This window comes from Betta splendens, chromosome 19 (assembly GCF_900634795.4).
Source record: "Betta splendens chromosome 19, fBetSpl5.4, whole genome shotgun sequence".
NCBI classification, from domain to species: domain Eukaryota; kingdom Metazoa; phylum Chordata; class Actinopteri; order Anabantiformes; family Osphronemidae; genus Betta; species Betta splendens.
The window spans coordinates 6,788,536-6,804,845 of record NC_040898.2 but is presented as its reverse complement, the minus strand read 5'-3'; the positions used below and the strand labels follow the sequence as shown (position 1 = coordinate 6,804,845).

At 48.8% G+C, this 16,310-nt stretch overlaps 2 protein-coding genes across 3 annotated transcripts; one reads left to right on the top strand and one right to left on the bottom strand.

Moving 5' to 3' along the window:
• Window positions 1–4,275: 4,275 nt before the first annotated feature.
• Window positions 4,276–8,579, top strand: si:dkey-94l16.4 (retinoic acid-induced protein 1). 2 transcript variants are annotated; one of them, XM_029142425.2, is made up of 5 exons: window positions 4,276–5,122; window positions 5,529–5,622; window positions 5,933–5,982; window positions 6,130–6,161; window positions 6,525–8,579. In XM_029142425.2, exons 1-5 carry the CDS (start codon window positions 4,352–4,354, stop codon window positions 6,598–6,600), a joined length of 1,023 nt encoding a protein of 340 aa, XP_028998258.2. In that variant the 5' UTR covers window positions 4,276–4,351; the 3' UTR covers window positions 6,601–8,579. The 2 variants fall into 2 exon arrangements, with proteins under 2 accessions (XP_028998258.2, XP_028998259.2); XM_029142426.2 differs by having other exon boundaries at window positions 6,130–6,169; window positions 6,405–8,579.
• Window positions 8,580–10,603: 2,024 nt separating this feature from the next.
• On the bottom strand, window positions 10,604–16,219 carry bsk146 (brain specific kinase 146). Its single transcript, XM_041068475.2, is given in 8 exon segments — window positions 10,604–11,333; window positions 11,336–11,446; window positions 11,448–11,876; window positions 11,878–12,053; window positions 12,128–12,317; window positions 12,397–12,599; window positions 12,684–12,920; window positions 15,977–16,219. Coding segments are annotated over 7 exon segments (1,323 nt in total). The 5' UTR covers window positions 12,856–12,920; window positions 15,977–16,219; the 3' UTR covers window positions 10,604–11,291.
• Between the last annotated feature and the right edge of the window lie 91 nt (window positions 16,220–16,310).

Genomic DNA, 16,310 nt, shown 5'->3' with positions numbered 1-16,310 from the left:
GTTAAAGTTTATGTTGTCTGAACATCCTTTGTGGTTTTATATTTATACTAGATCCAAACTCACTGGACACATGCAGGGGGAGTTACTGCAATGGTAAGGAAGAACAATTGATGAACAAGAACAATGGATTAGAATTTTTAGCACAACATTAGATGTTTACTGCAGTGATATCATAGTGGATTATAAAAGGTTTTAGGACCATGGTTAAAGAGGTGTAAGTGATCCTTTTAATATTTTACTTGTTTCCCATGATAATTATGTGCGAATCTTGGGCATCTTGACTATGTCTTGCCCAAAAGCTTCAGGTGTAATTGTAATTTAATTGTGTTTCACTGACCTCTGTTACGGTAGGACAAGCCCAGATGTGCAGCAGTCATCACTCCCCATTGAGATATCTGTCATCGGAGAGTATCACTGAGTTTATGATTATGTATTTCCTCTGTTAACTTGTGCATTAGTTTTTTTTGTCCAGTGCATTTGTGTTACTGCCAACAAGTAGCACTTTTAATTCAATATATGGATAACATACTACAATAGAATTAACAGAGTTCTGATTGGGAAACAGTGGTATGAATGGGTACCTTAGTCATAGTTTGGGACATCTTTGATGAGATTTTACTTCACCCTAGTCTTTTATTTAAGAGTGGAACTTAGTATTGTTGTAATTCTCCTCATTTACAAGTGTAAAGAAATGTAAGAAAAATGCATATTCACAAGCCACAAAGCTTCTAGGAGAATATAATGTATTACGTTAGGGGTACCATAAGTTTTGTCCAGGCTAGTTTTATTAGTTTGTTTTTCTTTAAATGTTTTTTTTAATTGTAGGTCTTTTAAATTTCGTATCATAATCCTTTGAATTACACAGAAGTATGTCATTTTCCTGTTGGTTAGTAATTAAGTTTTTTCTAAACCTTTAAATAGTTTATTATTTTAGATTTTTTCCCCAACATATTTCATGTGAAAATTCAATTGTATCATAAAAGGAGGATGACAATGGATGATTGTAAGGCTCAGTGATATGACTGACTGGAACTGGTCTTACGGCTCAACTCCCATAATGCCTTTCTGTTCTACAGCTGAGTGACAACTGTTCACCGCTGCCTGGTTAACTTGTCAAGCCACCTAGCGTTGACACACGGTTGAATGTAGCGCACTTCCAGAATAAAGAAATAGTCACGTCCAAGAACAACGGTGTCAACTAACTTTAAGGCGTTACTGCTTCGATATAACAGTTGTATAATAGAATTTCGAATTGCAATTAGAGACAACAATCAATCGTGGAAATTAATCCCACATTTTAGAGATAAAATTTATAACGTGTTTTATTTTGAAGTGACTCCTCGGAAGTGCAATAATATACTCTAAACTTGATTTTTACTATCAGACTAGTGTGTTCCTGGAAAGTGTGTGGATCTTTATTTAATTTGGGACTTTGTGTCGTTGTAATGTTGGGGGGATTCATTAGAGCAGAGGGGCTTTTGAGCGACATGCGGGGTGGGACGAACTCCTAACGGGACGGTTAAAGCGCTGCGGTCCCTCCTGTCCGGGTAAGTTTCGAGGAGCAGCTCGGCGCAGCGTTACCTCCGCTCCGTCTTTGTTTCAGCCGGGCCTTGTCCCGATGTGTACCGCACTCTTCACGGAGGGAGCACCCGACCAAACTCGATTAAAAGTCACCCACAAATAAATAACGCGTTGTTTGACACCAGTTTTTTTGCGTAGCCTGAAAAAAAAACGTCGCATCAGTTAAAGTGATACCGTTAAATGTTAAATGCGGGAAAAACTTAAATACACGAAAAAAGTCTGTCTGAAACCAATTGTAACGTTAATAATTTGTTCCTTCAACAAACTTGTTAAGAGTTAATAGCAGTGTGGAGCTAAAATTACACAAATAACGCTTCCTGCTGTGATTGGGCATCACCGAATTAAATATAGCTAACAACTAAACAATTGAAGCTATACGGTTTGCTTCAGTGTTGTTAAACTCTGTGCAAGTGACGAGAAAACCTTAAAAACACCTTATTTTTGGTGGAGTTCGCCGTAAGCTAACGTATTAGGAGCTAAACCGGGCCTCGTTAGCTAGCGTTAGCTGTGGCTAAGCTAAGCTAACTGTCAGTAGCAGCCCCGACCTGTCAGAGTTGATAGTAAAAACTCAGCCCGGTTCTTTGGCAGGACTGTGTCCGCAGAAACCAACAACTGAGAGTTATGAACATTTAATAAACATGAAAGAAACTGGAAATGTGCCAAAACCTGGCATGTCAATTAACCCCTGCTAAGCTCTTTAGCCTTAATGAAATCAAGCTATCTAATGCTAGTGCTATGACTTTAGCCTGAAGGGCTAGGGGATTAATTTGTAGGTTTAAAAGTTACCGTTTAAAGCTAACTAATAGTTAAGCAGAGACCTCCATGTATGCGTGCTTAGTGAATCTATTTGATTTAGAAGAGGACTGAACCTCTGAAGGAGGAAAAAATCAGTAATAGTCATTTTAGAAAATGAATGTCTAAATTCAGCCTTTTCTTTATTCCTCTCTTTGCTGAAGTTGTTATGGAGCAACCACCAGGGAGCTTAGACCATCAAGACCTCCCTGCCCTCAGCATTCCCACTCTGATCGACCCGGCCAGGAAAGGCGAGGAGTGTGTCCTGAACGCCTCGTCCCCAGATGACCTGCAGATGCTCAAAAGCCCCGGCTGCTACCCCGACTCCGCAGCCACGAGCCCACGGTCACCCTCCTCAGACGTCACGTGCCAATCGGGGGATCTGAGTCAACCAGTGGATGCCTTCTCCCACACTACACTCACCCTCTCTTATGTGAGCAGGCCTCACCGGTTTTCCTCTCCTGACTCCTTGTCTCGACACTCACCTCTGTGCAGTATGCCTCCTGTTAGCAAGTTCTCCCTCCCCCCTCCCAGTGACCCCGATAAAGGGCTTGGGGAGACTGGCTATGCACCAAACCAGCACTACTTGGAGCAAGCTGAGGGGCCTGTTCACCTCACTACCCAGCCATTATCACAGGCTCAGGTGCAACAAGGGAATAATGGAGGAGTGTGTGTATTAGAAGAGCATCATGAACTCAATGGTGTTTCTTCCAGTGATGGGGACATTGATATGGATGTACAAGAGGAACAAGACTGTAGTCGCACGCAATCGAGGTGTAAGGGTTTGGAGAACGGTCAGCATCACAGCTGCTTGAGCTCTGGGCTATGTTCTGAAACCTCACTAGACATTCTCACCCCCGTTGTGGGGGAGAATGAGGGGAGCGGTGACTCCGAGGTGCTGTTTGTCTCGTCTAACACCCAGGACCATGTGGGTGCAAGAGACCCGTGTTCACTGAGCAGGGAGTATAGAAGTCCCCTAGAGGACCCCGTCTCCCCCTCGGCTACCTCACTGGATGACGTTGAGGATGTGTTTGACTTGCCACAGGCCTCCAGCTCACCCAGCGCCAACAGTTGTTTTCTGGAAAGAGAAGAAGAGGGGGCGTGCGGTGACCTGGACACGCAGGGGGCCATTCAGCCAGGCTCTGACATTAGTGATAGCTCAACAAGGTTGGATTTAAACAGTACAAGTAAGCCTGTCTGTAGGCAGACAGCGACGGAGCCTTTGCTTGACTTGACAGATGATGCTGTAGAAGACAAACCTAAGACTGCAGTTCCTCACATGAACGGGAACGCGAAGGCACTAAAGAGAACTTTAAAAGGAAAGAAGCTGCCCATGCGTTCTGGCAGAGGGATGCGGTTAGAGGCCATAGTCATGAACATAAACTCCAGCAGGTATAAAGTGTCAGGATGCATACGTACCAGTAAGAAATCCAGTGCTTCCCAATCAGCAGCTAGTGATTGTATGTTAATTAGTCCTAAGAGAAATGACTCCCTTCCAGGAGGAATACAGAAAGGAAGCGCAACCACTGCTCCTTCGGTCAAAGCTGCAAAACCTAAAGCAGCGACTCAAATGAAAAGGAGTAAAACCACTAACACTGACCACTCTAAAGACTCTACCTCTGTTCCTGAAGTCCTCCATAATTCTGAAATCTCTCCCGGCAGCACACCTCTAAAAAGCCCACAGGCCACGGTGTGCAAGATGTCAGAAAATCTGTCAGATGATGGTTCATTCCCTTTGCCCTCGTCACAGACGAGCCCCGCGAAGTCTCCCTCACCCCCGTCAAGCCCTCAGTTGCCTGTTCAGAACTCAGTACAGGATCTAGAGTCTCCAGTTCAACCTGAACCCTCAGGTGAAATGCACGTTGCAAGATTGTCGCCATCAATAAAGTCTCCAAAGAAAAGCTCCACCGCTGGAAAGACGAAGGCAGCCCGGGCTCCCAGGAGGAAGCAAAAACGCAATCGCCGCCAGTCTTCATCCATGTTTTCCCCCAAGGAACCGGAGATCAAGCTGAAGTACGTCAACTATAAGGAGGAGAAAAGGGACTCGAGGTTGGACAGCTTCTCGCCTTTTGTCCGCGTGGAACGTCAGCCGTCGCCTCCATCTCGGTGTACTGTATTCAACTATCCAGACGAGGCCAGTACACAACACAAGAAGGGCCCACAGCCTCAGGCTCACCCCAGTGGCTTTATGTCTGCAACTGTTCCCAGCACTTCCTGCCTCCAGCTGGGCCGGGTCTCCATGCACAGCCAGCACCAGCGCCCACTCATCTGCTCCCTGTGCGGGCAGTCGGCCAACACCATGGACTTGGGGGACCTCCATGGCCCCTACTACCCTGAGGGGTACCAGCCAAGCACCAAAACACCAGCCAACCCTTTGAGGCTCAAAGCGGACGAGGACGACTACAGCGATTCAGACTCGTCCACCTGCAGCATTAGGCGTAGCAGGGACAGGAAGTGCACTGTGCTGCCTGCAGCGTGGTCCCTCAGAGCGGGGGCCCAGCTCAAGCAGAGGGCCCTTCTGGGGAGCCACCGGTGGAACAGCGACCGGACCAGCAGCCCCGCAGCTAAGCAGGCTCGCCTGGACAACGGCGCTGCCGACGCGGAGGACTGGTACAGCCCACCCGTGCTGCCTCTGGAACCCTGTGAATACTGGCTCCACGAGGACTGCGGCGTCTGGACCGCAGGCGTCTTCCTCGTGAAGGGCAAAGTCTACGGGCTGGAGGAGGCTGTCAGAGCTGCCCAGGAGACGGTAACCACATGCTTTAAGCCTGTAATGCCAATACAGTGTTACACAATATGACCTTATGTGATCGGGTCCAGTCAGATAATGTTCGTGAAGTGAGGAAAAGTTAGCTTAGGGCTGCATTGGACTGTTTCTTTCACTGTTCCATATAAGATGATGTTTGAGCAAAGTTCAGTTGCAGTGTGTGAGGCATTTCTGTGTCGACAGCCACTCTGCAAGAGGAAACAGTGAAAACATAGGTGTTAACAGTTTCCCCTGTGCTGCTCTGGTTATGAATCTGGGCTTGTGCGCTTTATCAGACCTGATCTGTTAATGGATAACCACCGCCACTTCCTTCCCCCTCTAGGTGTTTTTAACGTGTAACCGTGACGACCGTAAGCATCCACGCGTGTTGTTTGTGTTGTGATTCTAGATGTGTTCAGCGTGCGGCGATGCGGGTGCTACACTGGGCTGTTTCTTCAAAAGCTGCCCTAACAAGTACCACTACAGGTGTGCTCTGGAGTCAGGTTAGTCCAGTTCTGGATTTCCAGCTCTTAGTTACAGATACAGCCTTTTTACTGGTTATTTGTTAAACACTTCTACTGCACAGTACTGCTAGAATACCCAGAAAAGACTTTTAACCTTCTTCTTAAACAAAGCTGATGTCACAGATAACTGTACCTGTTGAGTGCCCAGTGCACCCACGCCTGGTGTGTGTGGAAATAGCTCTTGGCTGTAACTTCCTGTTAAACCCTGAACTTGCACGTGTGGGCGGTCGAACCTTTCGGTTGAATCAGCGTGTCGCGCTCACCTCCTGTTCTGTTCTTGTTCTCGCAGACTGTGTACTCATTGAGGAAAACTTCTCCATGAAGTGTAAAAAGCACAAGGTGAGCCAACAATAACCGCACTCGAAATGTTCCGCTCTTATGTAAAAGGCCTGTTGGAAGACTTGATGCTCCTCTGGAGTTCCCTTATGCCTGTTGTCTGAGACGCACCGGTGGAAGCTAAACGCTCGCCTCTCCATCTTTCCCCAGAACAAGACCTTCAAAGCCCCTCTGGGGAACAGGTGACGAGGTTGGTCAAGTAAACATCCATCTAATGGGAGAATATGTTGAAGCATGTTTACTAAAGAAATCTATCTTGTATTATTGGGCTGCTAACCGCTATGATGGGTATGTGGAGAAAAAGGTAGTTGTAGCCTTATGAAATCTGCAGTAGACGCTCTCCCATGATTTAGCTGGTGGCAGTTTTATGTTTGCAGCTTTGTCTATTTGACTCTTCGTCTAATTATATATTTGTTCTCTTCCAGACAATCTCCTGCAGGGGTTGTCTATTCCCTTTGGCGGGTAACCATGGCAACAGTGGACCAGGGTTATCCTGACTGACTGCTAGCACCCACAAACCTTAACTGCAACCCTCTGCTTTTCAGCTGCACTGTTGCTCCGCCCCACCAACGCTCTGACTGGAACCCCAAGCGACAGAAACCTCACTCAGTCCAAGTCTGATGGTACTCGGCAGCAGTGGACTAAAAATACGACTCTCACTTAAAGTAACATGCTGAAATTGGCATTCGCGTTGTTATTTATATGGAGTTTTTCTTGGATTAAATAGGAGTAACAAAGATATTTAATTTTTTATTTGGTTTATTTATTCCTGGACTTTTGCTATTGGCTTATTTAGTATCAAAAGGTTTGACTGTGTGTGTTAAGTTATTGTTAAAGCAGTTTAATGTTAAAATGAAATAGGAGATGCCGGTTTTATTATGGGATAGGACCGAACGACCCTCAAAGGTACCTGGCTGGAAGTCAACACACAGGGTTCCGTAGTAAACGCAGGATCACATACAGTATGTTTAGTTTCACCAATCTAAAGTTCCCCACATGATGCCCCCTCTAGAACGCGCCACCTGTTCTCGCTGATGAGCGTGTCTGAATGTATCCGTATCCGCGTTGAGGTTCTGTTTGGCAGAAAGCACTTTGGAATGGCACTGAGCACATCCGGTCCTCTGCAGCATCTCTGTCCGGTTGCACAGGGCACCCTGAACCTTATAAGAGCCACATCAAACTATCAGGATGACGCCACATGATCGATTTATTTTTTTTATTTTTTTGCCTAACGCACTTTGACCTCCAGCATCAAATTTAGGAGAATGTCATTGTGCCGTGATGAGTTTGTCTGCCCGGCTTCCAAACCAGGTGGCATCGTAATGAAGTTTTAATAAAATGTAATAAAGATCCAGACACGTTTAGTAGAATTACTCTTCTCTCGGGGCTGCAGACATGTTTGTGTCCTGTGGTCTGTATACCTCAGCTGACCACTCGACTTCACCGGTGTCACTAAAGTTTAAGTTTAAGGATGTATCTAAGACCCAGAATCTGTTGTTTACAAAGAAGCGACCGTGCTAGTATTACATTCTGATCTGATCTACTGACCTTTCCTGACCAGAACCTTAATGAAAAGCCTTATCTGACCCCCTTTTTTCCAGTCTTCTATATCTCATGGTGCACAGACAAATCATTGGATGTACGGCCTTTCTTCGGGCATCCAGACGACTGAAGGCAGCTCGCCTGCACTTTTTTTGCTGCAGATTTTCATTCTTATTGAAGCGATGCCGGCCGTTTTCTAACAGACCCCCCTCTGTCATGGGGCGTCTTTCCACTCGCTGGCTGAGATTAGTTCCAGGTGTGTTGGTACCCGTTGAGCCGCGGGTGGAGGTCAGTGTGTGTGTGTGTGTGTTTTAGAGAAGAGTCTCCGATCAGTGTTGTTGTGACGTCTCCGTGTACTTGTCCTTGGCGCCTTTAGGGGCAGCGTTCTGTTGTCTGACGGTGTGTTTAAGGTCCTTGAAGCCATGGCTCTATGTTAATGAATGTCCACACAGAAGCAGCTGAAGACTTCATTTGTTTACTGACTTTCCAGCAGCATCAAGGACATAACGCTTAAATTTCTGTATCTTGGGACACGATGTGTCTGTTTGTGCCATTTTATGTTTTTGTCTGTTTTATATGTTTTTTTATTAATGTGCAAGTCTGAAATTTTCACTGCACAATATTTTCCAATACAGGCAGTTGTTTGCTTTGTACCAAATACAGCGTTGGTAATGTGTTTATTGAATATTTGGGTTTTTATAAATCTTTTCTCTGTGTGTTAATCTCAGGGCTGAATCTCAGATATTTTAATGATCTAATTTAAATCGTATGGTTTCTCTGCCTTCTCTCTCGTCCCACATTGACTGGAGTAATGACGCGTAGCAGGATCGCAAAACCCTTTTCTGCTGTGGTACACACTACGACCCATCACATTCCAGCTCCTCCCATCGTGTGCCTGTCAGTGCTGTGGTGTTTCTTAGGCTTCACATGGGACCGCCAACCTGTGTCCCAGTTGTTTTGCGTCATGATTTCCGTGGCAAAGTTTTGTACCATCTTGCTTAACTCCTGGAGCATCGGAGCTCGTGTCAATGTCAAAAATAAATATTTTGTTCTATGTTGTTTTTCGTAAGCAGGCTGCTTTTCTTGACTGGTGGAGATATAAATAAAAGAAATAGGAAACAATCCAAAGCAGAATAGCCAATTTAAATATGAATGTAATAATAATATTATACATGAAGCAGTTCTATGATGACTCAAATGCTTTGTTGTATTGACTTACTAAGTTGTCTAAGGAAATTTATTTTCCACTCTTCCACTGCGCTCAACTTTGTCATGAACTTTGAACTGGAAGTTGCAGTTAAACAAAGGAAAATGAATGGTAAAAGCAGTCACATTACCAGAATTTCAACAAGAATTCTCCTTTTATTGACTAAATTTCAGTTTACAGGAAGACAGTTGTATTGCAAAGACGGAACCAGGATACGAGTTCTAGTGCTGTGGTGATCTACTTACTAAAACTCCACTAATCGGTTCTGATGCTGCGAGAAATGCCACAGGACAGAAAGACACTGAAGCTCCATTACAACACATTACGTTATGGGAGAGTTGAGGAAGGAAGCAGCAGTGACACCAGCTAAAGCGTCTGAGCGTTCTTGGGTAGTTTCCCAGGTCAAACTGGGATGCTCTGCCCAGCACACTGTCCATTCTAACACATCATCTAACCCCCTCAGTCTGAGTCACAAGGAAGAAGTTACTTGAATGTATTAGAGCCAACAAATCTGAGGTCAAGTTACAATTTGAACAAACTGGGAATAAATGACCTGTTTGGGTGGACGGTGCTTCTGGGAAGTGCTGAGGAGCTGTAACGGGGGCTGGATGAACGGCTGGTGGAATGACATGATGAGGTAATGCACGGGTCACGTGGAAGGCCTCTCCAGTACAATGTGATGCGCTGGAGCTCGCACAGTAAAGGCTGCTGAGCCAGCGCTGCTCGCAGCTGGCTGATACAAAGCAGTCGGCTGAAGGAAACAGCACAGCTACAGTGATAAGGATCAGGACCGTCCTTTGTTCAGAAGGCTGCTGCTGATGAGGTCAGAGGTTGTCACAAGATGTAGTCATTCTCGTGCCCCGCCGGCTGATCGGGGACGATCCCCCCCCGAACGCTTTATGTAAGTGCTCAGCCTGATGCGGCCGATGGTCGTGGGGGGGGGGTCGGGGTTGAGTGCTGCAGCTTGTAACGGGAGGAACACGGAGCAGGTTTTCCACAACAGAGCGTTAGCACATACAAGGTCATGCAGATTTATGTCTGGAAGGCAGCAAACGCACGCACACACACACACACACGCACACCAATGGCCATGTCTATGCATGATCCATGTCTTTTCTTCCAATCGTTAAATGTTTATAAGTATAAAAAAAATAAGTAATCTTTTTTTTTCTTGGTAACAAAAACACCCATGCCACTGCAACTGACTGAATGTGGCCACGGAGAAGCAGATGCCTCATTTATATTCTAGCCTCTCGTTCTATGTGCTCATGCTTTGCTTTTTCCGAGATGAGAACACGATATTAATAGCAATACAAACACAACACACTAAATAGAAACTAACTGTTCGGATTTTTTTTTTTTTTAGCCCTAGAATGTCCCAAGAGATCATAAAGGCGATATTCACTCAGGGACATAATGCAAGAAATTGTGCTACAGCAAAAAATTCCACATCACAACATTTGACTATTCTTTTTATCATGTCTTTTTTCTTTTTAAATCCGTATTTGTTTTGTGAAGCCGGTTCAAAGATATTCCGTAAAGAATAGATGTGAGCTACTTTGCCATGCAACTTTATAAAAAGAGGACGTGTTTCAGTCATTTTAAATTCATATCGATCTGAAAAATGCCGAGTAAAGCTTTTCTCTTTTCTACTCAAACAATATTTGGTTGACAGACTTTCAAACGAAAGTGTAACCACTCCGAACGCAAACAAAGAAGGTTTCTGTAAAAGTTCAACGTAAACAGAGGCTTACAAACCAATGGGCGAGAGTATAAAACAGTCTTTTTGGGGAGGAAAGTAGATATGTTTGTCATAAAGTACAGACATCATAAAGTTCTTCCAGTCTAGTCGAACGCTCACGGACACGGTGTCCATTTTTAATAGTGGGGGGAAACAATTGGTTCTGAAAACCAATATACACACTAATATGTACAGAAGCTAAAGAAAGATGTTGTAAATTCAGCAGAACTACAACAAAACCCCAAAAGTGCAAACATAGTAAACCAACCTTACAAAACCAATAGTAAAAAATAGAGTGTCGCTTTAGGATTCAAAGCAAATAAATCTACCGTTTTTGGATTCATACACACATGTACCGCACGGAGCACTCACTCACGCTTTCACATTTTAGTTACACGTGGAACATTTCAAACCACCGCCGCTGTTCTTTTGTTTCCTTGCCAGGTGAACCTCCGCCTAGAAAATACAAATCCTCGGTCCCCTTGGCTTCGTCTGGGAGAGGTCACGCGTCTGTGGTCGCCGTGGCCGTTTTTGCTTTTACTATTGCTTTAAGAAACACATTTTGGTCGTCTTTTCGGATGGTTTTAGTCACAGGATTTCTAATGGAAGCGAATCTCTTATTTTCCCACAGCGTGGTGAACGCATCGTTGATTAAATGGGGTCATAATGTGCCGTCTGCAGGTACTTCCTGTTACGCTCTCCGTGCGTGTGCGCTTCCCTTCTCCAGATTTTGAAAACAGATGTGTCTCAGTTTGGCGTGTTTTTACTCCATGCATGCGCGTCGATGCTTCGCTCAGAGGTAATAAAAGAGGCGGCGCGCGCTCAGACGCAGATCTCGATGGGCGTCGCCACCAAGCATGCGGCCGTCCCGGCGAGCTGTTCTCTCCCGCGGCACCCGTGTCATAGCTGTTGGTGGACTACACGGAGCTGTTGGTGGAGACGGACACGAAGTGGTGGCTGCCGCCCGGCTCCATCGTTGCCGCCTTTGCCGTTGCCGCCGCCGTTCCCCCTCTCCGCCGTCACCGGAGACAAGGGCGACAGCGGAGAGAGAGGTGACAGAGTCTGCTGCTTCATCCTCTCCACCAGGAGCTCCTCGTCCTCTTCCCCGGAGGAAGACGAGGAGCTGGTGCCGTCCGCCTCCCCGTGCGCCCCGCCTCCTCCCCCTCCCCCCTCCCCGCCGGCCCTCTCCCCCCCGCCGGCGCTCCCCGCGTTGCTGTTGCCGTTGTTGTTGTTGTTCTCGGCGTCCAGCATCCAGGAGTGGCTGAAGTAGCCGAACACCTCCTTGACGGAGCAGCGGCGGTCCTGCTCCACGGAGAGCAGCCGGCGGAACATGCGCAGCGCCTGCTCGGTGAAGCGGCGCCACTGCGACGGCACGGCGTTGGTCCGCCGCCTCTGCCAGCGGATGAACCTCCTGGTAGAAGGAGTCGGACGGCAGCGCCTTCTCCCAGGGGAAGTTGCCGGTGAGCATGCAGAAGAGCAGCACGCCGAAGGCCCACACGTCGGTGCTGTAGTCCACGCAGAAGCCCTCGTGGCGGGACACGTCGCACAGCTCCGGCGCCGTGTAGGGGATGGTGCCGCTCACCTGGAGGGAGAACCTCGGCACGTCAGAACCACACCTTCAGCTCTGAAATCGCACGCAAAGCCGTCCTTATCACCCTTTTCAACGGGGGAGCCGGCCCGGCGGGTCATGCCGAAGTCCGACAGCTTGACCTTGCGGCACTCTCGGTCGAAAATGAGGATGTTTTCCGGTTTGATGTCCCGGTGCACCAGCTTCTTACAGTGCAGGTAGTCGAGGGCGATGGCCACTTGGTGCACGCAGCGCTTGGCCACGGCTTCGGGAAGACCCACCTGAAAGACGCGGAGGTCAGAGGTCAGAGTGTCGCAAGACGGAAGACGCTCTGCGAAAACAACGGCGGCGCCGCGGCACCTGTGGAGGAATGATATCGAAGAGGTCTCCGGCCAAAGCGTACTCCTGCGCAAACACGTAGTACTCGTCGGTCTCGAAGGCGATGCCGAACATGTTGATGATGAACGGACAGGGAGACAGGTAGAGGGAGATGCTGTACTCCCGCAGGAAGGACTTCAGCTTGGTCGTCTTCTTCTTCAGGAACTTCAGAGCCATTTTTGTCCCTTTTAGGGGCAAGAGACGTGAGATACAGTCTTTCCGTTGATGTTTGGATCAGGATTTAAACTGAATAATGTGCGTGTCCTCACCTCTGATCTTGTGGATCACCAGGTCCACCTTCCCATAGGTGCCTTTGCCCAGCTCCCGGATCACCTCGTAGTACTTGTTGACCTCCAGTCGTTCCAGGTTCTGAGCCGCGATCAGCTGCAGCTCGTCCAGGATGTCCATGTTGGCACGGGACACCAGCGGAGAGGAACTCATGATGGGTCGCTGTTTCGGGGGGGAGAAAACTGGGGTACGGACGTTTCGGCTGAGAGCTGTTGGAACTGTGGAACAAGAGAAGGAACGTGTTAATAAGTTGTAATTAAGTTTAATAGCATCAATTTTTCTTTCAGTCCTGATAACGTTTGGACTAGTGTGACCGTAGGGGGCACTGTTTTGATCCTCTTATTTTAAATGCATTTTTAGTATTATATATTAAGGGGGATATATAAAATGTGACGACTATGTGTGTATCATGATCTTTTGCTTTCCGACGTCAGCGATGGACGAGCAGCCGCTGATGCTGTGGCTCCGATCTGCAGCCCGAGAGTTACTGAAAATGCTAATTATCTGCAGTGAAGGCTTAAGTAATTCTAAATGCTACTCGCCAAGGGGGACGCCAGGGCGGAGCGAGCTGGAGCTGGAGCTGAGTCACACAAACACACACAGAACCCATCAGCCTCACTCATTCCTAGCAGGTCCGGTCTCTGCTGCAGCGGGATTATTCTCAGTGATTGCTTTCCTTTATTCCCCCGACCCTCACTCCTTAGACCCTGGCACGTGTGAATTAATGCAAGAACACACACACACACACACACACACACACACACACACACACACACACACACACACACACACAGCTATTACATAACCTGAAGAGCCGGAGTGCAGCCTGTCGTCGCGGTAACCAGCAGGGCCGCTCTGCCTCCTCACCGACACAATCCACTGATCTATCTGATGTCCTCACAAAGCTTTAAAAGTGATTTCTATTTATGGCCCCCTCCAGCAGACAAACAGTGGACGGCGGCAGGTGACGAGGGGATGAGTCAGTTTGGGAGACGAATGGTGAACTGGAAATAAAAGCTCTCTGACAGGAGGGATCTGTAAACAGAGACGGCCTTTTGTTTGTGTCTGGGACACACGCGTGTTGTTGTGTGCGCACAAAGCTAAATCTGATGCTAAATACGGCTTTAAAATAGTAACCAGACGCTCTGACTGCACCTCTGGAGCTGAACAGAAGCATCTGTGAGCGTTTGACTGCTGTTGGAAATGACATTCAGGATCATCAGGAGACTAGAAAGCTGTGTTTATATGTGTTTATACAGAAGCAGTGATAGACGCACAACCAGTGAGTCGTCACGTGGAGCCTGCAGCCCTGCGTCCAACCCTGCAAGAGGCTAAATGTGCTAATGTGGACGAACAGCAGCATCGCCCTCTTTTCTGCTTCCTGTTGCAGGTTTCTGGAGGCCGTGAGCAGAGTTGTGCACCTGCGCTCCCCCACGGGCTTTAAAGTGCAGCGCACTGGAAACGCGCTCGCGCTCTCGCCGAACGGCCGCGCGGCGCCTGCCTCGCGCTCCGTGGAGCCCGTGGGGCCGCAGCCGATGCGGCCCAGACCGCTTACGCAACCGGCCGAGCGCATTTAACCGCTGATTGCAGCCACGTCCGCCCCCGTCGACGCGAAACGTCTGCACGCGAACGCGAGCTGCTCCCGTTTCCTCTCAAGAGCGTCAGCGGCCACAAAAAAATACAGAATCACCCTTTTAAAATCCTCGACAGCCCCGTGTCTATCAAAAGGTCCGGCCGCAGAGTGCGTTTGGGAGCGCGAGGCGTCGCACTGACGGGGACGTGAAAGCGATCAGTGTGGAGGAAGGTGACGAGGAACAGCGTCTGCATCCCAGGGGACGCACGCGGCTCGGACCAGAGGTCACTCCTGCTTCTCCGCCGACCCCCGACCTCAGTGCGACCGGAAACACTGCGAAGCCAGCGATGATCCCACGTTCCCCGGCAGAATCACACCTTCATATTTATATGTCGTCTATTTCTAATGTGTGTGGGTGAAGGACGAGCGCCACTGTTCCAGCCTATAAATAACCACGACGTCCCCACGTCCGCTCGCACCCGCCGCCAAAGAGCCGAAACACACGCTACGGGAACGGCTGTGACATTTTAAGGAACGGAAATTACTGGAATTAGGAGCATTAGGTTAAAAAACACACAGGTCTGAGTTTTTTTCAAGTTTTGGGTTGAATGAAGGAAATGTGAGAGTGATGGTCAAAATTAAATGAGGTCAATCATTTGTGTGGGGAGCTGAGAAATGTCTTATTTTGAAATCCAATTGATCATAATGATGGTGATGTCAGTTAATATAGGGGCACGCGATTCTTATTTCCAACCAAAGCCACGTTTTATTATCAGTAATAAAAGCCTGTCCAAAGGTGAGAGGCCTGCTGGGAACACCGGTTCTGGTCCTGTCTAGGTGGGTTCCATCGCGATCTGTGACTCATGGTGGAGTGTGTTCTGCGCGCGTGTGATGTGTCAGCTTTTATCCACCATCAAAGAGCTGAGGCCCAGTTTGATCAGCTGGTCTTAAATCACAAGCACGCAACGGTGCGACGCGTCAGCGGATGCACACACACACACACACACACACACAACACACACACGCACGCAACAATCAACACACCACACACACACACACGCACACACACGCACCACACACCACACACACACACACACACCACACACGACCACACACACACACACACCACACTCACACACACACACACACACACACACACACACACACACACACCACAACCGCTGGGCTGTCAGTGTGTTTGCGCGGCTTGAACGGGCGCGAGGCGAGCGGCTGTTTGTTTTCTGATGCAAAAGTCGCGCAACGGTCTGTCCTCCTGGCTGCGCCGCCAGAGAACCAGCGGGTGGACGCAGCCGGGCCGGATGTAAACACACGGTCCGGCGGGGGCTACGTCATGTTGGACCCCACCTGCAGAGCGCCCATCACTGCACCGGCTCTGAGGAAAATCACTGTCACTTAGTGCAACGGGGCTCAGAGGATGTGAATGACGGGGAAACGCGCGCGCGCGCGCGCACACATCCACATACACACACATGCGCGCGCACATCAGCTGCTGCAGCAGTTACCTGGCGTCCCCCAGCATAAAGAGCGAGTCCACCACACCAAAATACCGACATGCGTTGCGCGCTAAGAACCCGTGGAACCACGGCGTCACGCACCGGGCAGCGACACGCGCGTCGGGCTGGTTCTGGAGCAGGTGATGGAAGACGCAGCCTCCCTCCGGCTCCGTCGCGCGGCACTCACCGTTCACTCGGTGCCCATGGAGGCTGTGGAGTCCGCCCTGTCCGCGCAGGCAGCCGCTAAACACAGACGGTCCGAGCGCTTACATACTAGGGCCAGGTGTGGCGAGGGACGCGCGTGGGTTCGGCGTCCCGTGAGAAGCAGGATGTGGTGTCGGCGGTTGTGGCTCCGAGCATCCTGCAGCCTCCTCTGCGCTCTGCGTCCTATTGTCTCCGCATCGCTCTGTCCTCCAGGATGGGAGGAGAGGCGAGGGGAAGCGAGAGAGGGGAGAAGAGCCCGCCCCCTCCTCGGCGCTCTGGCCAATAGCAGCGCCGCCCCATCGGGAGCAGCCGCTGCT

What these genes read in the sequence shown, in the direction of transcription:
- si:dkey-94l16.4 (XM_029142425.2), top strand. Translation starts at nt 4,352, where the DNA reads ATGTTTTCCCCCAAGGAACCGGAGATCAAGCTGAAGTACGTCAACTAT. An exon ending in TCAGAGCTGCCCAGGAGACG is followed by an intron (nt 5,123 to 5,528) that starts GTAACCACATGC and finishes TTGTGATTCTAG; the next exon opens with ATGTGTTCAGCGTGCGGCGA. An exon ending in TGAAGTGTAAAAAGCACAAG is followed by an intron (nt 5,983 to 6,129) that starts GTGAGCCAACAA and finishes ATCTTTCCCCAG; the next exon opens with AACAAGACCTTCAAAGCCCC.